This window comes from Hyla sarda, chromosome 13 (assembly GCF_029499605.1).
Source record: "Hyla sarda isolate aHylSar1 chromosome 13, aHylSar1.hap1, whole genome shotgun sequence".
Lineage (NCBI taxonomy): Eukaryota > Metazoa > Chordata > Amphibia > Anura > Hylidae > Hyla > Hyla sarda.
This window is the reverse complement of record NC_079201.1, coordinates 796,414-824,210: the sequence shown is the minus strand read 5'-3', so window position 1 is coordinate 824,210 and position 27,797 is coordinate 796,414. Positions and strand designations below refer to the sequence as shown.

Sequence of the window (27,797 nt, the reverse complement as noted above, 5' to 3'; positions counted from 1 at the left end):
TATAATACTGCCCCTATATACAAGAATATAACTACTATAATACTGCCCCTATATACAAGAATATAACTACTATAATACTGCTCTTATATACAAGAATATAACTACTATAACACTGCCCCTATATACAAGAATATAACTACTATAACACTGCCCCCTATGTATAATACTATAAAGGAATATAATGCCGCAGACTTAATCTGTATGACAATGAAATCCGTGGCTCATTTGTGTTTATTCAGATATATAATTTACAGTCCCCATTAATAATATACGTAATAAAAAGCAATGATCATATTGTAAACAATCTGCCGCCACCTTAGGAGGAGTATTCGGTGAGGGTGGAGGATGGGGGTCGGAGTCATGTCGCCTGGAGGAATCGCTTCATATGAAGAGCTATAGAGGCCGTGATTTCTGTACTTGTCTTATTCTGTCCGTAATAATCCACAAAGCCGCCGTCCGGTGCCACCAGATACATGACAATGGTATGGTCCACCTGCGGGGGGGGGGGGAGATCAGGTCACATGATAAGCAGGAACACCCTATGACAGTGGTCTTCAACCTGCGGACCTCCAGATGTTGCAAAACTACAACTCCCAGCATGCCCGGACAGCCAACGGCTGTCCGGGCATGCTGGGAGTTGTAGTTTTGCAACATCTGGAGGTCCGCAGGTTGGAGACCACTGCCCTATGACATCACTGGTATCAGACATGGCGGCTTCACTCACAATGTAGTCGCTGTCGTCATCCTTGGGCCCCGGACTGAAGTACACCCTGTACGCCTTGGCCACTTGTTCGATCTGCTCCGTGGTGCCGGTCAGCCCCACCAGCTTTGGGGAGAACTCTACAGAAAAGACAAATAAAGCAGATTTATCAAGCTCCGTAGTAGTTTTTTATTTTTGCTTAAAAAAAAGGTCACACGTACAACTTTTTGATTTTTGCTTATTCCAGAGCGCATTTCTGAAATATGCTCAAGTAGTAATTATTTTTTGTTTGTTACATTAAGTATTAACCTTTTCTGCAGACGTCTGCACTTTGCAAGCCAGGTCGGACCTGGAATACATATGTGACTCTTAAACGGGGATGCGCCTTTTTTTTTTCTTCTCCCTAAATAGCGAAGAAAGAGTCGTTTAAGAGTCTCATATGTTTTCCAGGTCCGACCTGGCTTGGAAAGTGTTTACGTCTGCAGTAAAGGACGTTAACATCTACTTTAACGACTGTTCTGCATAGAGATGAGCGAACTTACAGTAAATTCGTCACGAACTTCTCGGCTCGGCAGTTGATGACTTATCCTGCGTAAATTAGTTCAGCCTTCAGGTGCTCCGGTGGGCTGGAAAAGGTGGATACATTCCTAGGAAAGAGTCTCCTAGGACTGTATCCACCTTTTCCAGCCCACCGGAGCACCTGAAAGCTGAACTAATTTATGCAGCAAAAGGCATCAACTGCCGAGCCGAGAAGTTCGTGACGAATCGAATTTACTGTAAGTTCGCTCATCTCTAGTTCTGCATCATGAAACAAATTAACAATAAGGTTAATTATAAAAAAAAATGTATTATATAACTAATAACTATTAATTGTAAGGTTTAAAATCCCCACTGCGCACTTTGTTAATTTTAGGACACGTACATGCTGGCGTACCCACTATTTTTTTAAATTAATGTAGAATAAGGGTGCGTTCACACTACGGAATTCCACGAGCGGAATTACGCGGTGTGAACTTAACATTAGTGTGAATGGGTCTCCGCGAGACCCGTTCACACTGCGGAATTTCCGCGGCGGACGATTCCGCCGCTGAAATTGTTCCGCGCAAGGAAAGAACATGTTCATTCTTTGCGCGGATTCCACGAGCACTGCATAGCCGTCAATGGTGACGGATCAGTGCCCCGCGGCCCTAGTACCGAAGCATGCGCAGCGGCGGCGCCCGCCAGGCAGAATTGTCTGCTCGCAGAATTCAGCAAGGGGAGATTCCGCAGTGTGAACGCACCCTAAGGCACAAAATAATTGTGTAAGAATTTTTACAGACTACAGAAATAACTCATATGTGGCACAAACATTTTTCCTTAAAGGGGTATTCCGGTGGAAAACTTTATTTTTATTTTTTTTAACTCAACTGGTGCCAGAAAGTTAAACAGATTTGTAAATTACTTCTATTAAAAAATCTTAATCCTTCCAGTACTTATTAGCTGCTGAATACTACAGAGGAAATTATTTTCTTTTAGGAACACAGAGCTCTCTGCTGACATCACGAGCACAGTGCTCTCTGCTGACATCTCTGTCCATTTTAGGAACTGTCCAGAGCAGCATATGTTTGCTATGTGGATTTTCTCCTACTTTGAACAGTTTGTAAAATGGACAGAGATGTCAGCAGAGAGCACTGTGCTCGTGATGTCAGCAGAGAGCTCCGTGTTCCAAAAAGAAAAGAATTTCCTCTGTAGTATTCAGCAGCTAATAAGTACTGGGAGGATTAAGATTTTTTTATCAAAGTAATTTACAAATCTGTTTAACTTTCTGGGACCAGTTGATAAAAAAAAAACAAAGTTTTCCACCGGAGTACCCCTTTAAAAAAAAGAAGCATCCATAGTAATACAGCTTTATGCACATTTTGTGGAGGGTAACGTACAGATACGTTTTCATTTTTGTGGCTTCACTATTGTATATGCACCTGTTGGTGCTGCGCTGTCATCCTTCCTGACAAACTCCGCCCTCAGCGCAGCGATGCAAGACTCCGCCCACCAACATTACAAAATGCAGACTCAAAATCAAACAAAATAGTCTCCAGAGCACGGATTCATGGTGCGGCAGAGTATGTTTTTAATATTTTTTTATTTCTGAGGAGGGTGGATGAGTTGTTGCTGATAGTGGCAGCTATTTAGAGGCAGGCAGCCAGTCAGGGTGTCACCGATGCGGTGCGCCCCCCTCCCCATCACTCTCCAGCAACTCTACTGGTAAATAAAGGGTTGATAAAGATCTTTGGCCATTAACATAAAAAAAAATTCTGCTTTAAAAAATGCTGTTATATGCGGGTTTCCGGGTTTTTGCTTACGTTTATTTATCACGGTCGTGTGACTATTTAATAAATAGGTCGCATGTAAACAAAAGTAGGATAAAAAAATTGTCATATAAAAGCCAAACGTTTGATAAGAACGATAAATCTCCTAGTTATCGAGGGTTGGTTAATGTGTAAGACCCCCATCACCTCCATCATACCTTTAATATACTTCGCCACTGCGTCTTTATCGTCCCGTTCAGGGTCCACGGTGATGAAGACAGGAATGAGGTTGGGAATTTCTTTAAGGTCATCTGTAATAATGAAAGGGGGTGTGAATACTTATGAAAACACTCCTGCACCTCCCTCTAAGGCAGAGTCTTTACATACTGCTCTATACATCTATTCCTGGGAAAGCAGGGTGACTAGCAATATGGCTGTCAGTATAGCCAGTAAATCACCAAAGCAAACCTTCCCTGCTCTAGATAGTTCCGGATATGAACAGACGTGGCAGTAGAGAGCACAGTGTGTGACTGGAAAGACTACATGACTTCCTCCAGGACATACAGCAGCTGATAAGTACTGGAAAGACTACATGACTCCTCCAGGACATACAGCAGCTGATAAGTACTGGAAAGACTACATGACTCCTCCAGGGTATACAGCAGCTGATAAGTACTGGAAAGATTACATGACTCCTCCAGGACATACAGCAGCTGATAAGTACTGGAAAGATTACATGACTCCTCCAGGACATACAGCAGCTGATAAGTACTGGAAAGATTACATGACTCCTCCAGGGTATACAGCAGCTGATAAGTACTGGAAAGATTACATGACTCCTCCAGGACATACAGCAGCTGATAAGTACTGGAAAGACTACATGACTCCTCCAGGACATACAGCAGCTGATAAGTACTGGAAAGACTACATGACTCCTCCAGGACATACAGCAGCTGATAAGTACTATACAGACTACATGACTCCTCCAGAACATACAGCAGCTGATAAGTACTGGAAAGATTACATGACTCCTCCAGGACATACAGCAGCTGATAAGTACTGGAAAGACTACATGACTCCTCCAGAACATACAGCAGCTGATAAGTACTGGAAAGACTACATGACTCCTCCAGGACATACAGCAGCTGATAAGTACTGGAAAGATTACATTACTTCCTCCTGGGCATACAGCAGCTGATAAGCACTAGAAAGATTACATGACTCCTCCAGGGTATACAACAGCTGATAAGTACTAGAAAGATTACATGACTCCTCCAGGGTATACAGCAGCTGATAAGTACTAGAAAGACTACATGACTCCTCCAGGACATACAGCAGCTGATAAGTACTGGAAAGACTACATGACTTCCTCCAGGACATACAGCAGCTGATAAGTACTGGAAAGATTACATGACTTCCTCCAGGACATACAGCAGCTGATAAGTACTGGAAAGATTACATGACTTCCTCCAGGACATACAGCAGCTGATAAGTACTGGGAAGATTACATTACTTCCTCCAGGGCATACAGCAGCTGATAAGTACTGGAAAGACTACATGACTTCCTCCAGGACATACAGCAGCTGATAAGTACTGGAAAGACTACATGACTCCTCCAGGACATACAGCAGCTGATAAGTACTGGAAAGACTACATGACTCCTCCAGGACATACAGCAGCTGATAAGTACTGGAAAGACTACATGACTTCCTCCAGGACATACAGCAGCTGATAAGTACTGGAAAGACTACATGACTCCTCCAGGACATACAGCAGCTGATAAGTACTGGAAAGATTACATGATTCCTCCAGGACATACAGCAGCTGATAAGTACTGGAAAGACTACATGACTCCTCCAGGACATACAGCAGCTGATAAGTACTGGAAAGACTACATGACTCCTCCAGGACATACAGCAGCTGATAAGTACTGGAAAGACTACATGACTCCTCCAGGACATACAGCAGCTGATAAGTACTGGAAAGATTACATGACTCCTCCAGGACATACAGCAGCTGATAAGTACTGGAAAGACTACATGACTCCTCCAGGACATACAGCAGCTGATAAGTACTGGAAAGACTACATGACTCCTCCAGGACATACAGCAGCTGATAAGTACTGGAAAGACTACATGACTCCTCCAGGACATACAGCAGCTGATAAGTACTGGAAAGACTACATGACTCCTCCAGGACATACAGCAGCTGATAAGTACTGGAAAGACTACATGACTCCTCCAGGACATACAGCAGCTGATAAGTACTGGAAAGATTACATGTCTCCTCCAGGACATACAGCAGCTGATAAGTACTGGAAAGACTACATGACATCATCCAGGATATACAGCAGCTGATAAGTACTGGAAAGACTACATGACTCCTCCAGGACATACAGCAGCTGATAAGTACTGGAAAGACTACATGACTCCTCCAGGACATACAGCAGCTGATAAGTACTGGAAAGATTACATGTCTCCTCCAGGACATACAGCAGCTGATAAGTACTGGAAAGACTACATGACATCATCCAGGATATACAGCAGCTGATAAGTACTGGAAAGACTACATGACTCCTCCAGGACATACAGCAGCTGATAAGTACTGGAAAGACTACATGACTCCTCCAGAACATACAGCAGCTGATAAGTACTGGAAAGACTACATGACTCCTCCAGGACATACAGCAGCTGATAAGTACTGGAAAGACTACATGACTCCTCCAGGGTATACAGCAGCTGATAAGTACTGGAAAGACTACATGACTCCTCCAGGACATACAGCAGCTGATAAGTACTAGAAAGACTGCTCTTCTTACATTACACTGAAGATCTGGTGTTCTGGAGTCTGGGAAAGCTGGGTGACCAGTAATACAGCTGCCAGTATAGCTTTCCCTAAACTCTGAACGTCTAATTGGTCCATTTATGCAGCCACACTTCCCTTGGTTCCTAAATCATCATCCAGAAGTCTGGGAAAAGCTGAAAAGGCAACAATTTACCGATCTGGTCCACGACTTCGATCATCTTCTCGATCTCTTCGGGGCAGATGTCAGGACAGTGGGTGAAGCCGAAGTAGAGCAGAATCCACTGACCCAGGAAGTGCTGATCCGTCTTAGGGAGGCCGTTGTGATCGATCAAAGAGAACGGTCCGCCCAGTAATGGCTTCCCCAGCGAGCGGGTCTTTTCCCGCTCAATCTCTGTGGGGAAAAGAGGAAAAAAAGGTATCACAAACCCATGTCACAATATATACTGTTTAGTCTTAAATGGGCACTGTCATTAAAACTAATTTTTGCTATTGCTCTCCTTATGGAAAATAAAAAATCTTTCTAATATACTTTGTTTTAAAAAAATGAAGTTTCTATGTTTTATTTGTGGTTAAAAAATCTGCCACTAGGTGTCTCCCTACTTGTCCAGAGCACATTTCCCCCTATCTCTTGCAGGCCTGGCAGAAGTCCAAAATCAGGAAGTGCTGAGGGGAAGGGGATGGGGTGTGTGCAGCCTTATCCAATCATAGCTCATCTCACACTGAATTGCTCTGGGCTGTGTGTAGCAGAGTGAGGGAGGAAGTTCTCCCCTGTATGGCTTCAGATGATGTCACGACTGCTGGGGAACTGTGAATCTGACTGAGACTGAGCAGAAAATACAGAGCAATATAAAGGTAGAAAGCTAAAAAATAATCATAATAAAAGCCGGGGGTGGTTTATAATGATGGGGGCAGTGACCTGGGGGGATTATAAAATATAACAGGATCATGACAGGTACTCTTTATAGGGGGGTTACAAGTATCACAACATTTCACCCCCTAGATGCTGGAATAAGTGACCGTGACATCTAGGTGGTTAAAAAAAAATCACATGTAACGCATCCACAGCTTTATTCACGCTGCGGTGGCGCTACGTTTGAACCTACCTGTAAAAAAAAAAAATATATATATATATATATATCCAATGCCAACATTGTTGTTTTTCGTTCACGATGTCTATTTTAACCCCTTAAAGGGGTACTCCACTGTTCAGTGTTTGGAAAAAACTGTTCCAAACGCTGGAGCCGGGAGCTTGTGACATCATAGCCCCGCCCCCTCACAGCCGTCACGCCCCCTCCCATAGACTTGCATTGAGGGTGCGGGGTGTGACTTCATGAGGGGGCGGGGCTATAACGTCACGAGCACCCAGCACCAACTCCAACTTTCGGAACAGTTTGTTCCAAACGCTGAGCAGCGGAGTATCCCTTTAAGGACACTGGATGTAAATTTATAAATTTACGTCCTGTTGCGTTGGTACTTAGCGCATCACGAATTACATTAACGTCTTACCGACATGCCCCTCCCATAGACATAAATGGAGGAGGCGTGGTTGTGATACTACAAGGGGGCGTGGCTACAAGGTCTACAGCCCATCCCGCAAAAAACTAGTCCTCATACGGCTCTGCCGCGTCAAATAAAGTAAAATTGGCCGCTCTCAGAAGACGAGGAGGAACGCGCCAATCCTGAAATAATAAACTCACTTTCCTCTTTCTCCTTTTTTACGTATTTCATGCCGGCCATCAGAGCTCCGCCCACCACTGCGGTGATCGCCAAAGACTTCCAGGACACTGGCTACTGGGACAGAAGAAAGAGAGTCACAGTCACAAGGGAGGTTCTATTGTCACTTTACTGCTGCTGTGAAGAGATGTTATCTGATAGGTGGTGAGGGATTGGGGTCACAGTGACAGATCTAGTGTGCTCTGAATAGGCCTCAATCAGTGGTCTCCAAACCGTGGACCTCCAGATGTTGTTAAACTACGACTCCCAGCATGCCCAGACAACCAAGGGCCAGCGAACGGGAAAAAGAGGAAGCCAGAGGCAGCTACAGGAAGTGAGGAACATGCAGGAACGTTCATAAAGGTAACATGTCCGCCATGTCTTATTCTCACCCCTGGTTTTGACGTCTTCTCCTTGTATCCTGGAGGAGGAGGAGGAAGAGAACTCAGGAACCGACCAGAACAGACACCCCCACGCCATTTGCCACCTGAAACACCAACAACCTGCAGGGAACAAGATGGGATCAACAGGGAAGGAAGGTACAGGGGAGCAGATGATGGGGGTGTAGTGGTGACAATATGGTATACTGGAGGGGTTAAACATGATGGGGGGTGTAGTGCTGGGTGTATAGTATACAGGAGGAGGGGTTACAGATGATGAGGGTTGTAGTGTTATGTGTAGGAAACATTGGGGGAGAGGTCACATATGATGAGGGTTGTAGTGCTGGGTGTATGGGATACCGGGGGAGGGTCACAGATGATGTGTGCTGTAGTACTGGGTATATGGTACACAAAGAGAGAGAGATCCATTAGATTATGAAGGTTATAGTACTGAGTATATGGTATACTGAGAAAAAGTAAATTCCCCTCATAGATCAGATATCTGGGGGTATCTGAGGTAAATTCCCCTCATAGATCAGATATCTGGGGATATGTGAGGTAAATTCCCCTCATAGATCAGATATCTGGGGGTATGTGAGGTAAATTCCCCTTATAGATCAGATATCTGGGGGTATGTGAGGTAAATTCCCCTCATAGATCAGATATCTGGAGGTATGTGAGGTAAATTCCCCTCATAGATCAGATATCTGGAGGTATGTGAGGTGAATTCCCCTCATAGATCAGATACCTGGGGGTATCTGAGGTAAATTCCCCTCATAGATCAGATATCTGGAGGTATGTGAGGTAAATTCCCCTCATAGATCAGATATCTGGGGGTATCTGAGGTAAATTTCCCTCATAGATCAGATATCTGGGGATATGTGAGGTAAATTCCTCTCATAGATCAGATATCTGGGGGTATGTGAGGTAAATACCCCTCATAGATCAGAAATCTGGGGGTATATGAGGTAAATACACCTCATAGATCAGATATCTGGGGGTATGTGAGGTAAATACCCCTCATAGATGAGATATCTGGAGGTATGTGAGGTAAATTCCCCTCATCGATCAGATATCTGGGAGTATGTGAGGTAAATTCCCCTCATAGATGAGATAACTGGGGGTATGTGAGGTAAATACCCCCTCATAGATCAGATATCTGGGGGTATATGAGGTAAATACCCCCTCATAGATCAGATATCTGGTGGTATGTGAGGAAAATACCCCCTTCATAGATCAGATATCTGGTGGTATGTGAGGTAAATACCCCCTTCATAGATCAGATATCTGAAGGTATATGAGGTAAATACCCCTTACAGATCAGTTATCTGGGGGTATGTGAGGTAAATTCCCCTCATAGATCGTATATTTGGGGGTATGTGAGGTAAATAATCCTTATAGATCAGATACCTGGGGGTATGTGAGGTAAATTCCTCTCATAGATCAGATATCTGGGGGTTGTAGTGTAATGTATAGGATATACTGGAGGAGGGGTCACAGATGATGGGGGTTGTAGTGCTGGGTGTATAGTATACAGGAGGAGGTGCAACAGATGATGGGGGTTGTAGTGCTGGGAGTATAGTATACAGGAGGAGGTGCAACAGATGATGGGGGTTGTAGTGCTGGGAGTATAGTATACAGGAGGGGTCACAGATGATGGGGGTTGTAGTGCTGGGTGTATAGTATACAGGAGGAGGGGGTCACAGATGATGGGAGGTGTATTGCCAGCTGTATGGTAAACTGGGGGGGGTGTAGTTCTGGGTGTATAGTATACAGGTGGAGTAGTCACAGATGATAGGGGTCATAGTGTAATGTATATGATATACTGGAGAAGGGGTCACAGATGATGGGGGTCGTAGTGTAATGTATAGGATATACTGGAGGAGGGGTCACAGATGATGTATAGGATATACTGGAGGAGGGGTCACAGATGATGGGGGTCGTAGTGTAATGTATAGGATATACTGGAGGAGGGGTCACAGATGATGGGGGTCGTAGTGTAATGTATAGGATATACTGGAGGAGGGGTCACAGATTATGTATAGGATATACTGGAGGAGGGGTCACAGATGATGGGGGTCGTAGTGTAATGTATAGGATATACTGGAGGAGGGGTCACAGATGATGGGGGTCGTAGTGTAATGTATAGGATATACTGGAGGAGGGGTCACAGATGATGGGGGTCGTAGTGTAATGTATAGGATATACTGGAGGAGGGGTCACAGATGATGGGGGTCGTAGTGTAATGTATTGGATATACTGGAGGAGGGGTCACAGATGATGGGGATCATAGTGTAATGTATAGGATATACTGGAGGAGGGGTCACAGATGATGGGGGTCGTAGTGTAATGTATAGGATATACTGGAGGAGGGGTCACAGATGATGTATAGGATATACTGGAGGAGGGGTCACAGATGATGGGGGTCGTAGTGTAATGTATAGGATATACTGGAGGAGGGGTCACAGATGATGGGGGTCGTAGTGTAATGTATAGGATATACTGGAGGAGGGGTCACAGATGATGGGGGTCGTAGTGTAATGTATAGGATATACTGGAGGAGGGGTCACAGATGATGGGGGTCGTAGTGTAATGTATAGGATATACTGGAGGAGGGGTCACAGATGATGTATAGGATATACTGGAGGAGGGGTCACAGATGATGGGGGTCGTAGTGTAATGTATAGGATATACTGGAGGAGGGGTCACAGATGATGGGGGTCGTAGTATCGGGGCCGGTCGGACTCACCCTGCAGCAGTTCGGGGCCCCCAGGGATATTTCCCTCGGGAACACCCGGAAAAAGAGCGTGGTACACCGGGCCGCCATGACAATGACCTCCAGCCTCACATGACCCGCACTTCCGGTGTGCTCCTCACTCCACAGCCCGGAAACAGCGACCGTCACTATAGTTCCGGAACATGACTGAGAGAAGTGATGAGAGAAAATCTTCCCTATAGATCCATAGAGACAAAATACCCCTCATAGAGAAGGGGACTGGGGTAATATGAGGTAAATACCCATCAAAGAGAAGGTGACTGGGGTAATATGAGGTAAATACCCCTCAGAGAGAAGGGGACTGGGGTAAAATGAGGTGAATACCCCTCATAGAAAAGATGACTGGGGGAATATGAGGTAAATACCCCTCATAGAGAAGGTGACCGGGGGAATATGAGGTGAATACCCCTCATAGAGAAGGGGGCTGGGGTAATATGAGGTAAATACCCCTCAGAGAGAAGGTGACTGGGGTAATATGAAGTGAATACCCCTCATAGAGAAGGTGACTGGGGGAATATGAGGTAAATACCCCTCAGAGAGAAGGTGACTGGGGTAATATGAGGTAAATACCCCTCATAGAGTAGGTGACTGGGGTAATATGAGGTTAATACCCCTCATAGAGAAGGGTACTGAGGTAATATAAGGTGAATACTCCTAATAGAGAAGGTAACTGGGGTAATATGAGGTAAATACCCCTCAGAGAGAAGGTGACTGGGGTAATATGAAGTGAATACCCCTCATAGAGAAGGTGACTGGGGGAATATGAGGTAAATACCCCTCAGAGAGAAGGTGACAGGGGTAATATGAGGTAAATACCCCTCATAGAGAAGGTGACTGGGGTAATATGAGGTTAATACCCCTCATAGAGAAGGGTACTGAGGTAATATAAGGTGAATACTCCTAATAGAGAAGGTAACTGGGGTAATATGAGGTAAATACCCCTCAGAGAGAAGGTTACTGGGGTAATATGAAGTGAATACCCCTCAGAGAGAAGGTGACTGGGGGAATATGAGGTAAATACCCCTCAGAGAGAAGGTGACTGGGGTAATATGAAGTGAATACCCCTCAGAGAGAAGGTGACTGGGGGAATATGAGGTAAATACCCCTCAGAGAGAAGGTGACTGGGGGAATATGAGGTGAATACCCCTCATAGAGAAGGGGACTGGGGTAATATGAGGTGAATACCCTATGAGAGAAGGTGACTGGGGTAATATGAGGTAAATACCCCTCATAGAGAAGGTGACTGGGGGAATATGAGGTGAATACCCCTCATAGAGAAGGTGACTGGGGGAATATGAGGTGAATACCCCTCATAGAGAAGGTGACTGGGGGAATATGAGGTGAATACCCCTCATAGAGAAGGTGACCGGGGGAATATGAGGTGAATACCCCTCATAGAGAAGGGGGCTGGGGTAATATGAGGTAAATACCCCTCAGAGAGAAGGTGACTGGGGTAATATGAAGTGAATACCCCTCATAGAGAAGGTGACTGGGGGAATATGAGGTAAATACCCCTCAGAGAGAAGGTGACTGGGGTAATATGAGGTAAATACCCCTCATAGAGTAGGTGACTGGGGTAATATGAGGTTAATACCCCTCATAGAGAAGGGTACTGAGGTAATATAAGGTGAATACACCTAATAGAGAAGGTAACTGGGGTAATATGAGGTAAATACCCCTCAGAGAGAAGGTGACTGGGGTAATATGAAGTGAATACCCCTCATAGAGAAGGTGACTGGGGGAATATGAGGTAAATACCCCTCAGAGAGAAGGTGACAGGGGTAATATGAGGTAAATACCCCTCATAGAGAAGGTGACTGGGGTAATATGAGGTTAATACCCCTCATAGAGAAGGGTACTGAGGTAATATAAGGTGAATACTCCTAATAGAGAAGGTAACTGGGGTAATATGAGGTAAATACCCCTCAGAGAGAAGGTGACTGGGGTAATATGAAGTGAATACCCCTCAGAGAGAAGGTGACTGGGGGAATATGAGGTAAATACCCCTCAGAGAGAAGGTGACTGGGGTAATATGAAGTGAATACCCCTCAGAGAGAAGGTGACTGGGGGAATATGAGGTAAATACCCCTCAGAGAGAAGGTGACTGGGGGAATATGAGGTGAATTCCCCTCATAGAGAAGTGGACTGGAGTAATATGAGGTGAATACCCTATGAGAGAAGGTGACTGGGGTAATATGAGGTAAATACCCCTCATAGAGAAGGTGACTGGGGGAATATGAGGTGAATACCCCTCATAGAGAAGGTGACCGGGGGAATATGAGGTGAATACCCCTCATAGAGAAGGGGACTGGGGTAATATGAGGTGAATACCCCTCAGAGAGAAGGGGACTGGGATAATATGAGGTGAATACCCCTCAGAGAGAAGGTGACTGGGGTAATATGAGGTGAATACCCCTCAAAGAGAAGGTGACTGGGGTAATATGAGGTAAATACCCCTCATAGAGAAGGGAGCTGGGGTAATATGAGGTAAATACCCCTCAGAGAGAAGGTGACCGGGGAATATGAGGTAAATAACCCTCCTAGAGAAGGTGACTGGGGTAATATAAAGTAAATACCCCTCACAGAGAAGGTGACTGGGGGAATATGAGGTAAATACCCCTCATAGAGAAGGTGACTGGGGGAATATGAGGTAAATACCCCTCATAGAGAAGGTGACTGGGGTAATATGAGGTGAATACCCCTCCTAGAGAAGGTGACTGGGGTAATATGAGGTGAATACCCCTCATAGAGAAGGTGACTGGGGTGATATGAGGTAAATACCCCTCAGAGAGAAGGTGACTGGGGAAATATGAGGTAAATACCCCTCAGAGAGAAGGTGACTTGGGGAATATGAGGTGAATACCCTTCAGAGAGAAGGTGACTGGGGGAATATGAGGTGAATACCCCTCATAGAGAAGGGTACTGAGGTAATATAAGGTGAGTACTCCTCATAGAGAAGGTAACTGGGGTAATATGAGGTAAATACCCCTCAGAGAGAAGGTGACTGAGGTAAATACCCCTCATAGAGAAGGTGACTGGGGTAATATGAGGTAAATACCCCTCAGAGAGAAGGTGACTGGGGGAATATGAGGTGAATACCCCTCATAGAGAAGGTGACCGGGGGAATATGAGGTGAATACCCCTCATAGAAAAGGGAACTGTGGTAAAATTAAGGAAATACCTGTCAGAGTGAAGGGAACTGGGGGAATATGAGGTGAATACCCCTCATAGAGAAGGTGACTGGGGTAATATGAGGTAAATGCCCCTCATATATAAGGTAACTGGGAAAATATAAGGTAAATACCCCTCATAGATTAGATGCACTGCTCCAAAAAATAAAGTGAACACTTACACAACACAATGTAACTCCAAGTGAATGACACTTGTGTGAAATCACACTGTCCACTCAGGAAGAACACTGATTGACAATCAATTTCACATGAAACAGACAACAGGTGGAAATTATAGTCAATTAGCAAGACACCCCCAATAAAGGAGTGGTTCTGCAGGTGGTGACCACAGACCACTTCTCAGTTCCTATGCTTCCTGGCTGATGTTTTGGTCACTTTTGAATGCTGGCGGTGCTTTCATTCTAGTGGTAGCATGAGATGGAGTCTACAACCCACACAAGTGGCTCAGGTAGTGCAGCTCATCCAGGATGGCACATCGATGCGAGCTGTGGCAAGAAGGTTTGCTGTGTCTGTCAGTGTAGTGTCCAGAGCATGGAGGCGCTACCAGGAGACAGGCCAGTACATCAGGAGACATGGAGGAGGCCGTAGGAGGGCAACAACCCAGCAGCAGGACCGCTAGCTCCGCCTGGGTGCAAGGAGGAGCACTGCCAGAGCCCTGCAAAATGACCTCCAGCAGGCCGCAAATGTGCATGTGTCCACTCAAACAGTCAGAAACAGACTCCATGAGGGGGATATGAGGGCCCAACATCCACAGGTGGGGGTTGTGCTTACAGCCCATCAACATGCAGAACATTTGGCATTTGCCAGAGAACACCAAAATTGGCAAATTCGCCACTGGTGCCCTGTGCTCTTCACTGATTAAAGCAGGTTCACACTGAGCACATTTAACAGACGTGACAGAGTCTGGAGACGCTGTGGAGAACGTTCTGCTGCCTGCAACACCCTCCAGCATGTCCGGTTTGGCAGTGGGTCAGTAATGGTGTGGGTGGCATTTCTTTGGGGGCCGCACAGCCCTTCATGTGCTTGCCAGAGGTAACCTGACTGCCATTAGGTACCGAGATGAGATCCTCAGACCCCTTGTGAGACCATATGTTAATGTGGTTGGCCCTGGGTTCCTCCTAATACAAGATAATGCTAGACCTCATGTGGGTGGAGTGTGCCAGCAGTTCCTGCAAGAGGAAGGCATTGATGCTATGGACTGGCCGCCTGTTCCCCAGACCTTAATCTGATTGAGCACATCTGGGATGTCTCCGTCCATCCACCACAGACTGTCCAGGAGTTGGCGGATACTTTAGTCCAGGTCTGGGAGGACATCCCTCAGGAGACCATCCACCACCTCATCAGGAGAATGCCCAGGCATTGTAGGGAGGTCATACGGGCACGTGGAGGCCGCACACACTACTGAGCCTCATTGTGACTTGTATTAAGGACATTACATAAAGTTGGATCGGCCTGTAGTGAGGTTTTCCACTGTGAATTTGATGGTGACTCCATATCCAGACCTCCATGGGTTCATACATTTGATTTCCATTGATAATTTTTGTGTGATTCTGTTGTCAGCGCATTCAACTATGTAAAGAGGAAAGTATTTCATACGATTAGTTCATTCAGATTCATGTTATCTTAGGGTTCACTTTATTTTTTTTGAGCAGTGTATCTCTTGGAATATGAGGTAAGTTCCCCTTTTAGATGAGATATCTTGGGGTAGTGAGGTAAATGCTCCTCATAGATCAGATATCTTGGGGTACGTGAGGTAAATTCCTCTCATAGATCAAATATTTGGGCATATGTTAGGTAAATCCTCCTCATAGATCAGATATCTGGGGGTATGCAAGGAAAATTCCTCTTAGATCAGTTATATGGGGGTAAATTAGGTAAATTCCCCAAATAGATCAGATATCTGGCGGTATGTGAGGTAAATTCCCCTTATAGATCAGATATCTGGGGGTACATAAGCTAAATGCCCCTTATCGATCAGATATCTGTGGTTATGTGAGGTAAATTCCCCTCATAGATCAGTTATCTGGGGCTATGTGAGGTAAATTCCCCTCATATTAGAGGTATGTGAGGTAAATTCTCCTCATAGATCAGATATATGGGGGTATGTGAGGTAAATACTCCTTATAGATCAGACACCTGTGGGTATGTGAGATAAATTCTCCTTATAGATCAGATATCTGAGGGTATGTAAGGTAAATTCCCCTCATAGATCATATATTTGGGGGTATGTGAGCTAAAGACTCCTTATAGATCAGATACCTGGGGGTATGTGAGGTAAATCCCCCTTATAGATCAGATATCTGGGGGGGGGGATGTGAGGTAAATTCCCCTTATAGATCAAATATCTGGGGGTATGTGAGGTAAATTCCCCTTATAGATCATATATTTGAGGGTATGTGAAGTAAATACTTCTCATAGATCAGATATCTGGGGGTATGTGAGGTAAATTCCCCTCATAGATCAGATATCTGGGGTTATGTGAGGTAAATTCCCCTCATAGATCAGTTATATGGGGGTATGTGAGGTAAATTCCCCTCATATTAGAGGTATGTGAGGTAAATTCTCCTTATAGATCAGATATCTGAGGGTATGTGAGGTAAATTCCCCTCATAGATCAGATATCTGGGGGTATGTGAGGTAAATACTTCTTATAGATCAGGTCCCTGGGGGTACGTGAGGTAAATTACCCTTATAGATCAGATATCTGGGGGGGTGTGAGGTAAATTCCCCTTAAAAATCAGATATCTGGGGGTACATGAGGTAAATTCCCCTCATAGATCAGATATCTGGGGGTACATAAGGTAAATACTCCTCATCGATCAGATATCTGGGGGGTACATGAGGTAAATCTTCCCCCTTATAGATCATATATCTGGGGGTATGTAAGGTAAATATCCCCTATAGATCAGATATCTGGGGGTATGTGAGGTAAATACCGCTCATAAATCAGATATCTGGGGGTATGTGAGGTAAATACTCCTCATAGATGAGATATCTGGGGGTATGTGAGGTAAATACCCCTCATAGATCAGATATCTGGGGGTATGTGAAGTAAATACTCCTCATAGATCAGATATCTGGGGGTATGTGAGGTAAATACTCTTCATAGATCAGAAATATGGGGGTACATGAGGTAAATACTCCTCATAGATCAGATATCTGGGGGTATGTGAGGTAAATACTCCTCATAGATCAGATATCTGGGGGGAGGTAAATACTCCTCCAAGATCAGATACCTGGGGGTATGTGTGGTAAATACTCCTCATAGATCAGATATCTGGGGGTATGTGAGGTAAATTCCCCTCATAGATCATATATTTGGGGATATGTCAGGAAAATACTCCTCATCGATCAGATATCTGGGGATATGTGAGGTAAATTCCCCTCATAGATCAGATATCTGGGGGTATGTGAGGTAAATACCCCTCATAGATGAGATATCTGGGGGTATGTTAGGTAAATTCCCCTCATAGATCAGATACCTGGGGGTATCTGAGGTAAATTCCCCTCATAGATCAGATATCTGGGGATATGTGAGGTAAATTCCCCTCATAGATCAGATATCTGGTGGTATGTGATGTAAATACCCCTCATAGATGAGATATCTGGGGGTATGTGAGGTAAATACTCCTTATAGATCAGATACCTGGGGGTATCTGAGGTAAATTCCCCTCATAGATCAGATATCTGGGGGTATGTGAGGTAAATTCCCCTCATAGATCAGATATCTGGGGGTATGTGAGGTAAATTCCCCTCATAGATCAGATATCTGGGGGTATGTGAGGTAAATTCCCCTCATAGATCAGATATCTGTGGGTACGTGAGGTAAATACTCCTCATCGATTACATATTTGGGGGTATGTGAAGTAAATACTCCTCATAGATCAGATATCTGGGGGGTATGTGAAGTAAATACTCCTCATAGATCAGATATCTGGGGGTATGTGAGGTAAATTCCCCTCATAGATCAGATATCTGTGGGTACGTGAGGTAAATACTCCTCATAGATCAGATATCTGTGGGTACGTGAGGTAAATACTCCTCATCGATCACATATTTGGGGGTATGTGAAGTAAATACTCCTCATAGATCAGATATCTGTGGGTACGTGAGGTAAATACTCCTCATCGATCACATATTTTGGGGGTATGTGAAGTAAATTCCCCTCATAGATCAGATATCTGGGGGGTATGTGAAGTAAATACTCCTCATAGATCAGATATCTGGGGGGTATGTGAAGTAAATACTCCTCATAGATCAGATATCTGGGGGGTATGTGAAGTAAATACTCCTCATAGATCAGATATCTGGGGGGTATGTGAGGTTAATGAAAAAAATGAAAAACTCCAATCTCAGCCTGAATAACCGAAACACTTTAATTAAGTAACAAAGAGAATCCCAACACAGCGTGTCACAGAGGTAGAAAAAGGCAGTGTTTTATGACTACAAATCCCAGCATGGCGGCAGTAAGGTGTGAATATTAAAGAGCCTATGCCGGCCTTATGTGTTGTCAAAACCTCTGCAGCTTTCTGACAGGCTTCGGTGGTCAATTCTTCACTGTTTTTAAGATCTCTGCTTGCTGTCGGTGAATGGGAACGCAGTGAACATGCTCATATATAGATACCGGACGGAGTTAAACGCCGTACACAGACGGAAAGCAGAGATGCAGGACATTTTATTATATCATACAGAAGACCAGGCTAGTTATTATTTTGGGGGGGGCCCACCTCAGGCACTTCTCGGGGCCCCTACCATTGTTTATTCACAGGCAGTTTTGTATTTTTGCATGCTATACACCACTGTTTTCCAAAAAGTGTGTCACCAGCTGTTGCAAAACTACAACTCCCAGCATGCCCGGACAGCCGTTGGCTGTCCGGGCATGCTGGGAGTTGTAGTTTTGCAACAGCTGGGGACTCGCTGTTTGGAAATACACTACTATACACAGTTGTGACGTCTTCATGTCTCTCTTGTCTCACACAGTGCAGAACGGCGGCTTCACTTCATTCTGCTTCATCTTCTCCTCCGCGACTACCCGACTACGACTACGTCCTGAAACACAGACGTGACCACACGAGGTTTGTATACGGTCTGCATACAGGTCATTGTAATAAATGTCTGCACCTATACACACGTATCCCATTGGCCAGCTATTCCGCTTACATACAGCATCGCCTGTACATGGTAAGTGCCAGATTATCAGCTATTCTGAAGTATTGGATTCTGGATTACAGGATGTTTCCTGATCTACCATAATATAAATGGACAGATCCGATATACATAGCAGCCGCAGTAATACAGAGCTGGCATCCGCCATGTATGGAGCAGACCCCTCTCCATAAGATCACAGTCTTTGCCAAACAGGGTGTATTCAGATGTGGCAGAACTACAGCTCCCAGCATGCCCAGACAGCCTTCAGTTGTAGTTTTGCAACAGCTGAAGACACCCTGTTTGGTAAACACTGACGTGACAGGTGCCGGCTGTTGTATGCGTCCGTTCATATAAAATAGTTAAAAGGAGAACTGCAGTCTTAGACACTTATCCACAGTCTTATTGGGGGTGGTCCAACCGCTGGGACCCCTGTGATCTCCCGTACAGGGACCAGACATGTCCCCTCCTTACAGTTCTATGGGAAATTCAGGGACACACGAACGCTGCATCTCCGCCTCTCCCATAGAGATACATGGAGAGGACCAGTTGGCCGCAGCATCAGGAGCTGGGGCCCCGTTCAGGAGATCGCAGGGGGTCCCAGTGGTCAGACATAGAGTTGTACTGAGGGGGCGTGTCAGCCGCCACTTTATGCGGTGGTCGACACACCCCCTTCCCACGGACTGCCGGGGCGCTGTAGGGGAGATCGCGGGGGGCCCAGCGGTCGGACCCCCCCACCATCTGAAACTTATCTCCTATCTTTAGGATAGGGGATACGTTTTCCAATCCTGGAGTCCTCCTTTAACCCCTTAAAGGGGTTATCCGGGGAAAAAACTTTTTTTATATATATATATATATATATATATATATATATATATATATCAACTGGCTCCAGAAAGTTAAACAGATTTGTAATTTACTTCTATTAAAAAATCTTAATCCTTTCAGTACTTATGAGCTTCTGAAGTTAAATGGGCACTGTCATGAAATCTAAAAATTTATATGTTGTAGTACTTAAGTACTACAACATATCTCTAATATACTTTAATTTAAAAAAGTGATTTTAAACAAGTTTAAACTCACTTTTAAATTCGGCCACTAGGGGTCGCCCTCCTAGTGGCCGAATGCATTCTGCAGTGACGTCACTACTGGATTTCGACTCATTTAATCCTGGCAATGAGTCGAAATCCAGTCACTGCGGTGCTCGCTCCCGTCTGTCAATCAAACAGGCGAGAGCAAGCACGCTGACAGATGGGGCTGCACGCATTGGCCATCTCCACTGGCCTCGCGCGCGGCCCTGCCTGCCCGCCCCCGTTAGGCTGGGTTCACACCACGTTTTGTTAAATACGGCTCCTGTATACGGTTGGGAGGAGGGGGGGCGGGGCTTAATCGCGGCGCCCGGACTCAGCCGTATTCGGGAACCGTATTTAATGTATGTCTATGAGCCGACCAGAGTGAACCGCAGCCTCCAGTCGGCTTCGTTTTCGGCCGTATGCGGTTTCCCGACCGCAGGCAAAAACGTGGTCGACGTTCCCGAAGTAGCACTGCTGCGCTGGTTAAGCAAAGTTATTGTTTTCACCACAGGGTGCCTCCAGCTGTTTCACCACTACAACACCCAGAATGCCCTGACAGCCAGTAGATGTCAGGGCAAGCTGGGAGTTGTAGTGGTGAAACAGCTGGAGGCACCCTGCATAGTGAGCTAAGGGCGGAAGTGCCGGCCCCAGCAGGCATCAGTGACGTGGTGCCTGCTGGGGAAGTCTGCCTGGTAGTGAGCACACTACCAGGCAGACAAAATATAGTAAAAAAAATGTAAAGGCAGGGAGGGGGTTAGGGATAGATGGGCAATAGGCAGGGACAGAAAGAAAAAAAAATGGATGGTGGGAGCTACCCTTTAAGGTTGTTCTTTTCTGTCTAAGTCCTCTCTGATGAAACCTGCCCAGTTTAGAAGCAAATCCCCATAGCAAACCTCTTCTAAACTGGGCGTTTCCCGAGGCACGTGTCATCAGAGAGGATTAGACAGAAAAGAACAACCTTAACTTCAGAAGCTCATAAGTACTGAAAGGATTAAGATTTTTTAATAGAAGTAATTTACAAATCTGTTTAACTTTCTGGAGCCAGTTGATATATATAAAAAAGTTTTTTCCTGGAATACCCCTTTAAGGACCACGGGTTTTTCCATTTTTGCACTTTTTGTTTTCTCCTCATCACCTTCTTAAAATCATAACGCTTTTTAATTTCGCACCTACAGACTCATATGATGCTTATTTTTTGCGCCACCAATTGTACTTTGTAAAGACATCAATCATTTTACCACAAAATTTACGGCAAACGCAGAAAAAAAATATTTGTGGGGCAAAACTGGAAAGAAAATGCAATTTTGTAACTTTTGGGAGCTCCAGATTCTACGCAGTGCACTTTTCGGTAAAAATGACACCAAATTTTTATTCTGTAGGTCCATACGGTTAAAATGATCCCCTACTCATGTAGGTTTAAATTTGTCGTACTTCTGGAAAGAATCATAAGTACATGCAGGAAAAGGAATACATTTAAAATTGTCATCTTCTGACCCCTATAACTTTTTTATTTTTACAATATACGGGGCGGTATGAGGGCTCATTTTTTGCACCATGATCTGAAGTTTGTATCGGTACCATTTTTGTTTTGATCAGACATTTTGATCGCTTTTTATTCATTTTTTTATGGTATAAAAGGTGACCAAAAATACGCTATTTTGGACTTTGGAAATTTTTTGCACGTGACCGTGCGGTTTAATTAAATATATATATTTTTAGTTCAGACATTTACGCACGCCCCGATACCACATATGTTTATTTTTATTTACACAGTTTTTTTTAAATGGGAAAAAGGTGGGTGATTCAAACTGGGGTGACCCCGCATTATAGAAAGGGAGCGGGTGCAGGATGTACTTGTACTCCCTAGGTCCTTAAGAGGTTAAGGGCAGGGTCACACGAGGCGCATTCCAAAGCTTATTTCACTCTGCGGATGCACCGACAGCAGTCACAGAGGGGTTGCAGAGTGGGCTGCGGCCGCGTAGCTCTGTGTGTCCGCTCGTAGTGGAAGATTTCTACATCAGGATATACGCCACTATGAACAGACACACAGAGCTACCCGTCTGTAGCCGGGAGCTCGCCCTGCAACCCCTCTGTGACTGCCATCGGCGCATCCATGTTAACCTGCCCTTAGTATCTGATGAGCAGAATTTGAAGCAGCAGATTTTATGCTGTAGATTTCAATGTAAACTAATTGTCTGAACAAGCCTCAGATGTGCACAAGATACTGTACATGTGTATAGGCCCTTAAAGGGAACCTGCCATCAGATTTTACCCCATATAACAGAGCGGCAATGCGGCTTTCTGTAGTAGTCACCGCTCCTCTAGGCTGTAACCACTCCTACTAGGTGTGATTGACAGCCCGGACATGGTCTGTGTCACCGTTCTGCTCCCGCAATCATACCAAGTAGAAGTGGTCACAACCCAGAGTAATGGTGACTACAGCAGAAGGCCGCACGCCCTGGGATTTCTTCAGGATCATTAGAATACAGAGCAGGATACGTTTAAGGGTAGGGACACACAGCGTATATGCAGCGTATTTCACCCGCGGCAGTCCTGTGTGTGCAGTAAGATTTGGAGGTGTGCCCAGAATACCGACATCACTGTGGTGCGCAGACCCACCTCCAAACCTTACTGCACACACAGGACTGCCACCAGATAGCCCGGAGTGTCTGCTCATAGGAGAATACGTAGCGGATTTTACACAGCTGCATATACACAATGTGTGACCCTATCCTAAAATTCACTTTCTTATTAAGCAAGGACCAGCACTGGACCTGAGACCCTGGTGAGAATTAAGATTTAACCCTATATAATGTGGTGCTACCTGTTATATAGGGTAAAGTCTGATGACAGGTTCCCTTGAATCCACTCTATACCAAGCTAAGCAGACTAGTTGTGCCAATGACGCGCTCTGGATGAGCTGCTGCCTGCCCGCCGCCCACTGCTGAGTGACAGCCGGGTCTGTTTGCTTGGTTCGGGCTACAATGTATAAACCCTGATTTTTATAGATTCTGGGGTCTGATTGACTAGTTTTTTTCCACTCTCTGCTGACAATTCCCTGTAACAAGAGATTGACCTTATAGTCGGACACTGTGGGTCTCAGTGACAGGTGTACGCAGGAGCCCCCCGCAGTGAGTGCTGATCTGTTTCAGTGTTCCCTGTGGACTCTGCTGAGGAGGCACTATGTATAGATTATTACCGGCCTGTCAGACGTTCTGTGTTCTCGGGGAACTCCGCGCAGTCTCAGCATCTTGGCCGCAGTCTTCAGTCTGCTCTTTGGCCAAATCAAGGAAAACCTGTGGAAACGATTAATTGTTGTCACTGTGGCCTAGTTACCCCAAGATTTGCATCCTGCTACTTTCCAGTTAAAGGCGTGGGTTGTCCAGCGAAAATGAACGTATCCCCTATCCACAGGACCCAGCGGTCAGACCCCCCGCGATCTCAGTGAGGAGCGTGTGCAGTAGATGGCACACCCTCCAATCATTTCTATGGGAGTGACGGTGATGCCCAAGTGCTATACTTGGGTCTCTTTTTCACTCCCATAGATCCTGTGGATAGGGGACAATTTAGTTTTTGTTGGACAACCCCTTTAAAGGGCCTTTGCAGCAAAGGTAACTTATCCCCTATTCACAGGATAGGGGATAAGTGTTGTGAAGGGTCCAACTGCTGGGACCCCCCACAATCTCCTAAACGGGCTCTGGCTCTGTGTGAGGAGCATGTGCTCGAGTTGGCATGTGCTCCTTTCATTCTCTATGGGAGCATTGAAGAGACCGAGTGCTGTACACGGGCATCTCCAGCGCGCCTATAGAAATGAATGGAGCGTGTGCCGTCCCCAGTGCGCACTCCTCTCGGAAAGGCGAGGTCCATTCAGGGGATTGCGGGGGGTCCCAGCGGTCGTCTTGTGCATAGGGGATACGTTAGTTTTTGGTGGAAAACCCCTTTAAAGGCGTTCTCTAAGCTAAAACTTTTAACCACCACTGTGCCCGGGCTGTAAAACTATACATAATAAACTTTCACTTACCTGCCTACGATCCCCCGTTGTTCCAATATCGCCGTCCCGTTCTCCTGTCCCGGTGTCTTCCACTTCCTGCGGGTCGGTGACTTCACTCTGCGCTCAGCCTATCAGCGGCCGCAGCAATGTCCCGTCACGGCCGCTGATAGGCTGAGCGCAGAGTGAAGTCACCGACCCACAGGAAGGGGAAGAGACCGAGACCAGAAAACGGGACGGCAATATCGGAACAACGGGGGATCATAGGCAGGTAAGTGAAAGTTTATTATGTATAGTTTTACATCCCGGGCACAGTGGTGGTTAAAAGATTTCAGTTGGAGAACTCCTTTAAGTCACAGACATCAGGACATCAAGTCTTCCTGGATGGAGTTTGCTCTGCTGTGATGTCTCTGAACCATCCTCTGTCCACCACATGACAGGAATGGCTATATGAACGAGCTTCTACGGATGATATACGTGGGGTGCGGTCAGTACCTGCTCCAGTGTGGGCTGGGAGAAGCTGTACTCTTCTATATCATGTGCTCGCTTAACTGGAAAATAGAGAAGACACAATGATCAAGAAGCATCTTCCCATAAACATGGAGTTCAGTCAGCACCACCTGCCGCAGAAGGGGCACCTTTCTAGGCAGCGATCCAAACCTACTGGGCTAAAGCCTGGCCAGCACCTTGTTATCGCTATTATATTGTCACTACCTAGTCCTGCTTATATAGGAGCATTGCTCGTTACAGTGTGTCACAGAGTGTAGAGAGAAAAGCAAATCCAGCGCAGACTAATGCAGAAGGTGCGGTTTATTCAGTAATGCACACAGAACACAAGACGGACATGGAAGTGACGCGTTTCGGCCGGAGGCCGAAACGCATCACTTCCATGTCCGTCTTGTGTTCTGTGTGCACTACTGAATAAACCGCACCTTCTGCATTAGTCTGCGCTGGATTTGCTTTTCTCTCTACACTACAATCAAAGGTGACAGTCCGTACTTGTCCGTGTCGCAGCTGGTCTACGCCGGGTGAGCTGACCTCCACTTCCCTTTTGCAGTCTGTCCCAGAGCTTTCCTTTTCTAACAAGCCTACAGCTGTGTGAGCAGGATGGGACAGGTTTGGGGTCTAAGCAATGAATAGGTGAAAGCAAGCCAGGGGAGGGGCAACTGCTTAGACCCCTAACAATCACAAGATTGCCCCGAGTGAATGGTGCCACTGCTGCATTGACTGTCTATGTCCGTCCACACATAGCTCAGCACGCCAGTAATGGGATCTATGACACCTGTAGGTATGTGGTTGTGCTGGATCTTACTATGATGTTCACAGAGCGGAGGGGCCACTGGGAATATGGACTCAGGGGCCACCTCCCTCCTGCCTTCATTTCCCTGCGTTCATATGGAATGAGATAGAGACGTAAACTGGGAACCCAACTGGGGATGGATGAGGGTCTATAGATCAGATGTCACAGACCCCTATGTAGAGCGCTGGGATAGATCGGCGGTACAGAAGAGACTCTTACCCTCCTCCAGCTGAGAGAAGGCCTGAGATAAGGACTGGACATTCTCCATAGGGATCTTATAGTGCAGCAGTGAGGAGAACCTGTGGTGGAGCAGAAAAACATGGTGTCCTCCTCAGAACTGATGTGACCACCACATGTGTGACCGTCCTGTCCTTACCTGTCCTGTCTGTCTGCCTGCGGGAAGATGCGGATGATCTCCTGGTGAATCTCATCCACCTGCTGGGAATCCTTCACCTTCATCTCCAGGAGGTAACCTTTACCAAACTTACTCTTCAGCTGCTGGATGGAGCCGATGCATCTGGAGGTACAGAGATCACACAGCAGTGTAAAGCATGGGGGTTGTCATTCTATTATCAGGGACCCTGCCCCTAGGATGAAACGTGTCTACATAGTGATGGGATGTAACCCCTGATACAATCTCCCGCTACCTGAGCTTCCCGGACACCATAATGGCGACACGGTCACATACGGCTTCTGCCTCCTCCATGTAGTGAGTGGTCAGGATGGCGCCTCGCTCCTTGTTCCGGAAGGCTGCTCGGATGGCTCTCCTGAAATACATAAGAATCGGTCACTACACCGGACTGTGCTGGTTGGGTAATATTGTGTAATAACATCCAGTAGTCTGGAGATCGTGTTCTGTAGGTGCTGGGCTATAGGAGTCTTCTTTCTCCTCCAGCTATCTCCAGCTATCTGTCCCGATGACCCCATAACCCATCACCGATGACCCCAATGACATCTCAGAGGATCTGACTGGTAGAATCCATCCCATCTTCCCTATGGTGGTGACCCCTGGGTAGGAAAATCCACCCACAATGATCCACTGTCTATGGGACTCACCACAGTCTCTGCTGCCCTTTGGGATCCAGACCGGTGGAAGGCTCATCCAGGAGCGCGATGGTCGGATTACCCAGCATGCTGATGGCGAAGCAAACCTATAGGAGAATCTTATTGTTAGGAATGTTTCTTCTTGTTAGTGTTTTCTCACCATTATCAAGATCTCTGCATGCTGTCAGTGAATACAGAGGGGTTAAAACATGTCCTCACCACAAGTCTGGACAGAGTAAATGGAAACCTCCGTCCCATTCGTCTAACCCCAAGATCGATGTTTTTCAAACAGTGAGTCTCCAGCTGTTGCAAAACCACAACTCCCAGCATGCCCAGACAGCCTTTGGCTGCCCTAAGTTAGCAAGCAAATAAAGCTCTAAATGCAATGATAGATCTTTTCTTATGGTGAGGGACAAAAAACATAAGCAAAAAAAAAAAAGAAAATCGGGAAGGGGGGGCGCTCACAGGGACACTTACTTTTCTGGAGACCCCTATAGACAACTTGTTGGCAGGTTTACTGAGATGTTCTTTCAGCTCCAGGGCTTCTGACACCCTAAGAAAAAAGCCAAAATATGGCAACTACATATATGTGTATATAGTACTAGGCCATGTGTGATGACATCACTGTGTTTAGGATCTATTACATATATGTGTATATAGTACTGGGCCATGTGTGATGACATCACTGTGTTTAGGATCTATTACATATATGTGTATATAGTACTAGGCCATGTGTGATGACATCACTGTGTGTAGGATCTACAACATATATGTGTATATAGTACTAGGCCATGTGTGATGACATCACTGTGTTTAGGATCTATTACATATATGTGTATATAGTACTGGGCCATGTGTGATGACATCACTGTGTTTAGGATCTATTACATATATGTGTATATAGTACTAGGCCATGTGTGATGACATCACTGTGTGTAGGATCTACTACATATATGTGTATATATAGTACTGGGCCATGTGTGATGACATCACTGTGTGTAGGATCTACAACATATATGTGTATATAGTACTAGGCCATGTGTGATGACATCACTGTGTGTAGGATCTACAACATATATGTGCATATAGCACTGGGTCATGTGTGATGACATCACTGTGTGTAGGATCTATTACATATATGTGTATATAGTACTAGGCCATGTGTGATGACATCACTGTGTGTAGGATCTACTACATATATGTGTATATAGTACTGGGCCATGTGTGATGACATCACTGTGTGTAGGATCTACTACATATATGTGTATATAGTACTAGGCCATGTGTGATGACATCACTGTGCGTAGGATCTACAACATATATGTGTCTATAGTACTAGGCCATGTATGATGACATAACTGTGTGTAGGATCTACTACATATATGTGTATATAGTAC

General features: G+C 45.6%; 4 protein-coding genes across 7 annotated transcripts in view; 1 reads left to right on the top strand and 3 right to left on the bottom strand.

Moving 5' to 3' along the window:
• Window positions 1-412, bottom strand: part of LOC130297380 (myosin-3) — a 151,237-nt gene extending 150,825 nt beyond the window's left edge. The window contains exon 1 of the mRNA XM_056549794.1: window positions 316-412. The gene's annotated coding sequence lies outside the window, so the exon portion shown is untranslated. The remainder of the gene's footprint in view (window positions 1-315) is intronic.
• LOC130297391 (protein SCO1 homolog, mitochondrial) lies at window positions 203-10,771 on the bottom strand. The gene is made up of 7 exons (XM_056549820.1): window positions 10,633-10,771; window positions 7,896-8,006; window positions 7,488-7,578; window positions 5,984-6,181; window positions 3,204-3,296; window positions 725-840; window positions 203-493 (listed from the first exon to the last, which is right to left on the bottom strand). The coding sequence occupies exons 1-7, from the start codon at window positions 10,708-10,710 to the stop codon at window positions 359-361; spliced, it is 822 nt and encodes a 273-aa protein (XP_056405795.1). The 5' UTR covers window positions 10,711-10,771; the 3' UTR covers window positions 203-358.
• Window positions 7,605-27,797, top strand: part of LOC130297385 (platelet endothelial cell adhesion molecule-like) — a 385,117-nt gene continuing 364,924 nt past the window's right edge. Inside the window, exons 1-2 of one of the 3 annotated variants that reach the window (XM_056549812.1) lie at window positions 7,605-7,866; window positions 18,831-18,925. The gene's annotated coding sequence lies outside the window, so the exon portion shown is untranslated. Of the gene's footprint in view, window positions 7,867-10,754; window positions 10,894-12,944; window positions 12,983-18,830; window positions 18,926-27,797 lie in introns of those variants that run through there. The other 2 variants (XM_056549810.1, XM_056549811.1) reach the window with 2 other exon arrangements.
• Window positions 18,761-27,797, bottom strand: part of LOC130297382 (ABC-type organic anion transporter ABCA8-like) — a 128,102-nt gene continuing 119,065 nt past the window's right edge. The window contains exons 33-40 of one of the 2 annotated variants that reach the window (XM_056549799.1): window positions 26,878-26,953; window positions 26,413-26,507; window positions 26,004-26,123; window positions 25,733-25,873; window positions 25,576-25,655; window positions 24,552-24,607; window positions 23,268-23,364; window positions 18,761-18,899 (exon numbers count right to left, since the gene is read on the bottom strand). In XM_056549799.1, the coding sequence (XP_056405774.1) occupies window positions 23,275-23,364; window positions 24,552-24,607; window positions 25,576-25,655; window positions 25,733-25,873; window positions 26,004-26,123; window positions 26,413-26,507; window positions 26,878-26,953 (658 nt within the window). In that variant the 3' untranslated portion in view covers window positions 18,761-18,899; window positions 23,268-23,274. The remainder of the gene's footprint in view (window positions 18,900-23,267; window positions 23,365-24,551; window positions 24,608-25,575; window positions 25,656-25,732; window positions 25,874-26,003; window positions 26,124-26,412; window positions 26,508-26,877; window positions 26,954-27,797) is intronic. The other variant, XR_008849501.1, reaches the window with a different exon arrangement.

Coding starts and splice junctions, on each gene's coding strand:
- LOC130297391 (XM_056549820.1), bottom strand. CDS start 10,710: ATGGCGGCCCGGTGTACCACGCTCTTTTTCCGGGTGTTCCCGAGGGAA. Junction 7,579..7,895: donor AGAAGACGTCAAAACCAGGG/GTGAGAATAAGA, acceptor CTGTCCCAGTAG/CCAGTGTCCTGGAAGTCTTT. Junction 6,182..7,487: donor AAAAAAGGAGAAAGAGGAAA/GTGAGTTTATTA, acceptor TTTTCCCCACAG/AGATTGAGCGGGAAAAGACC.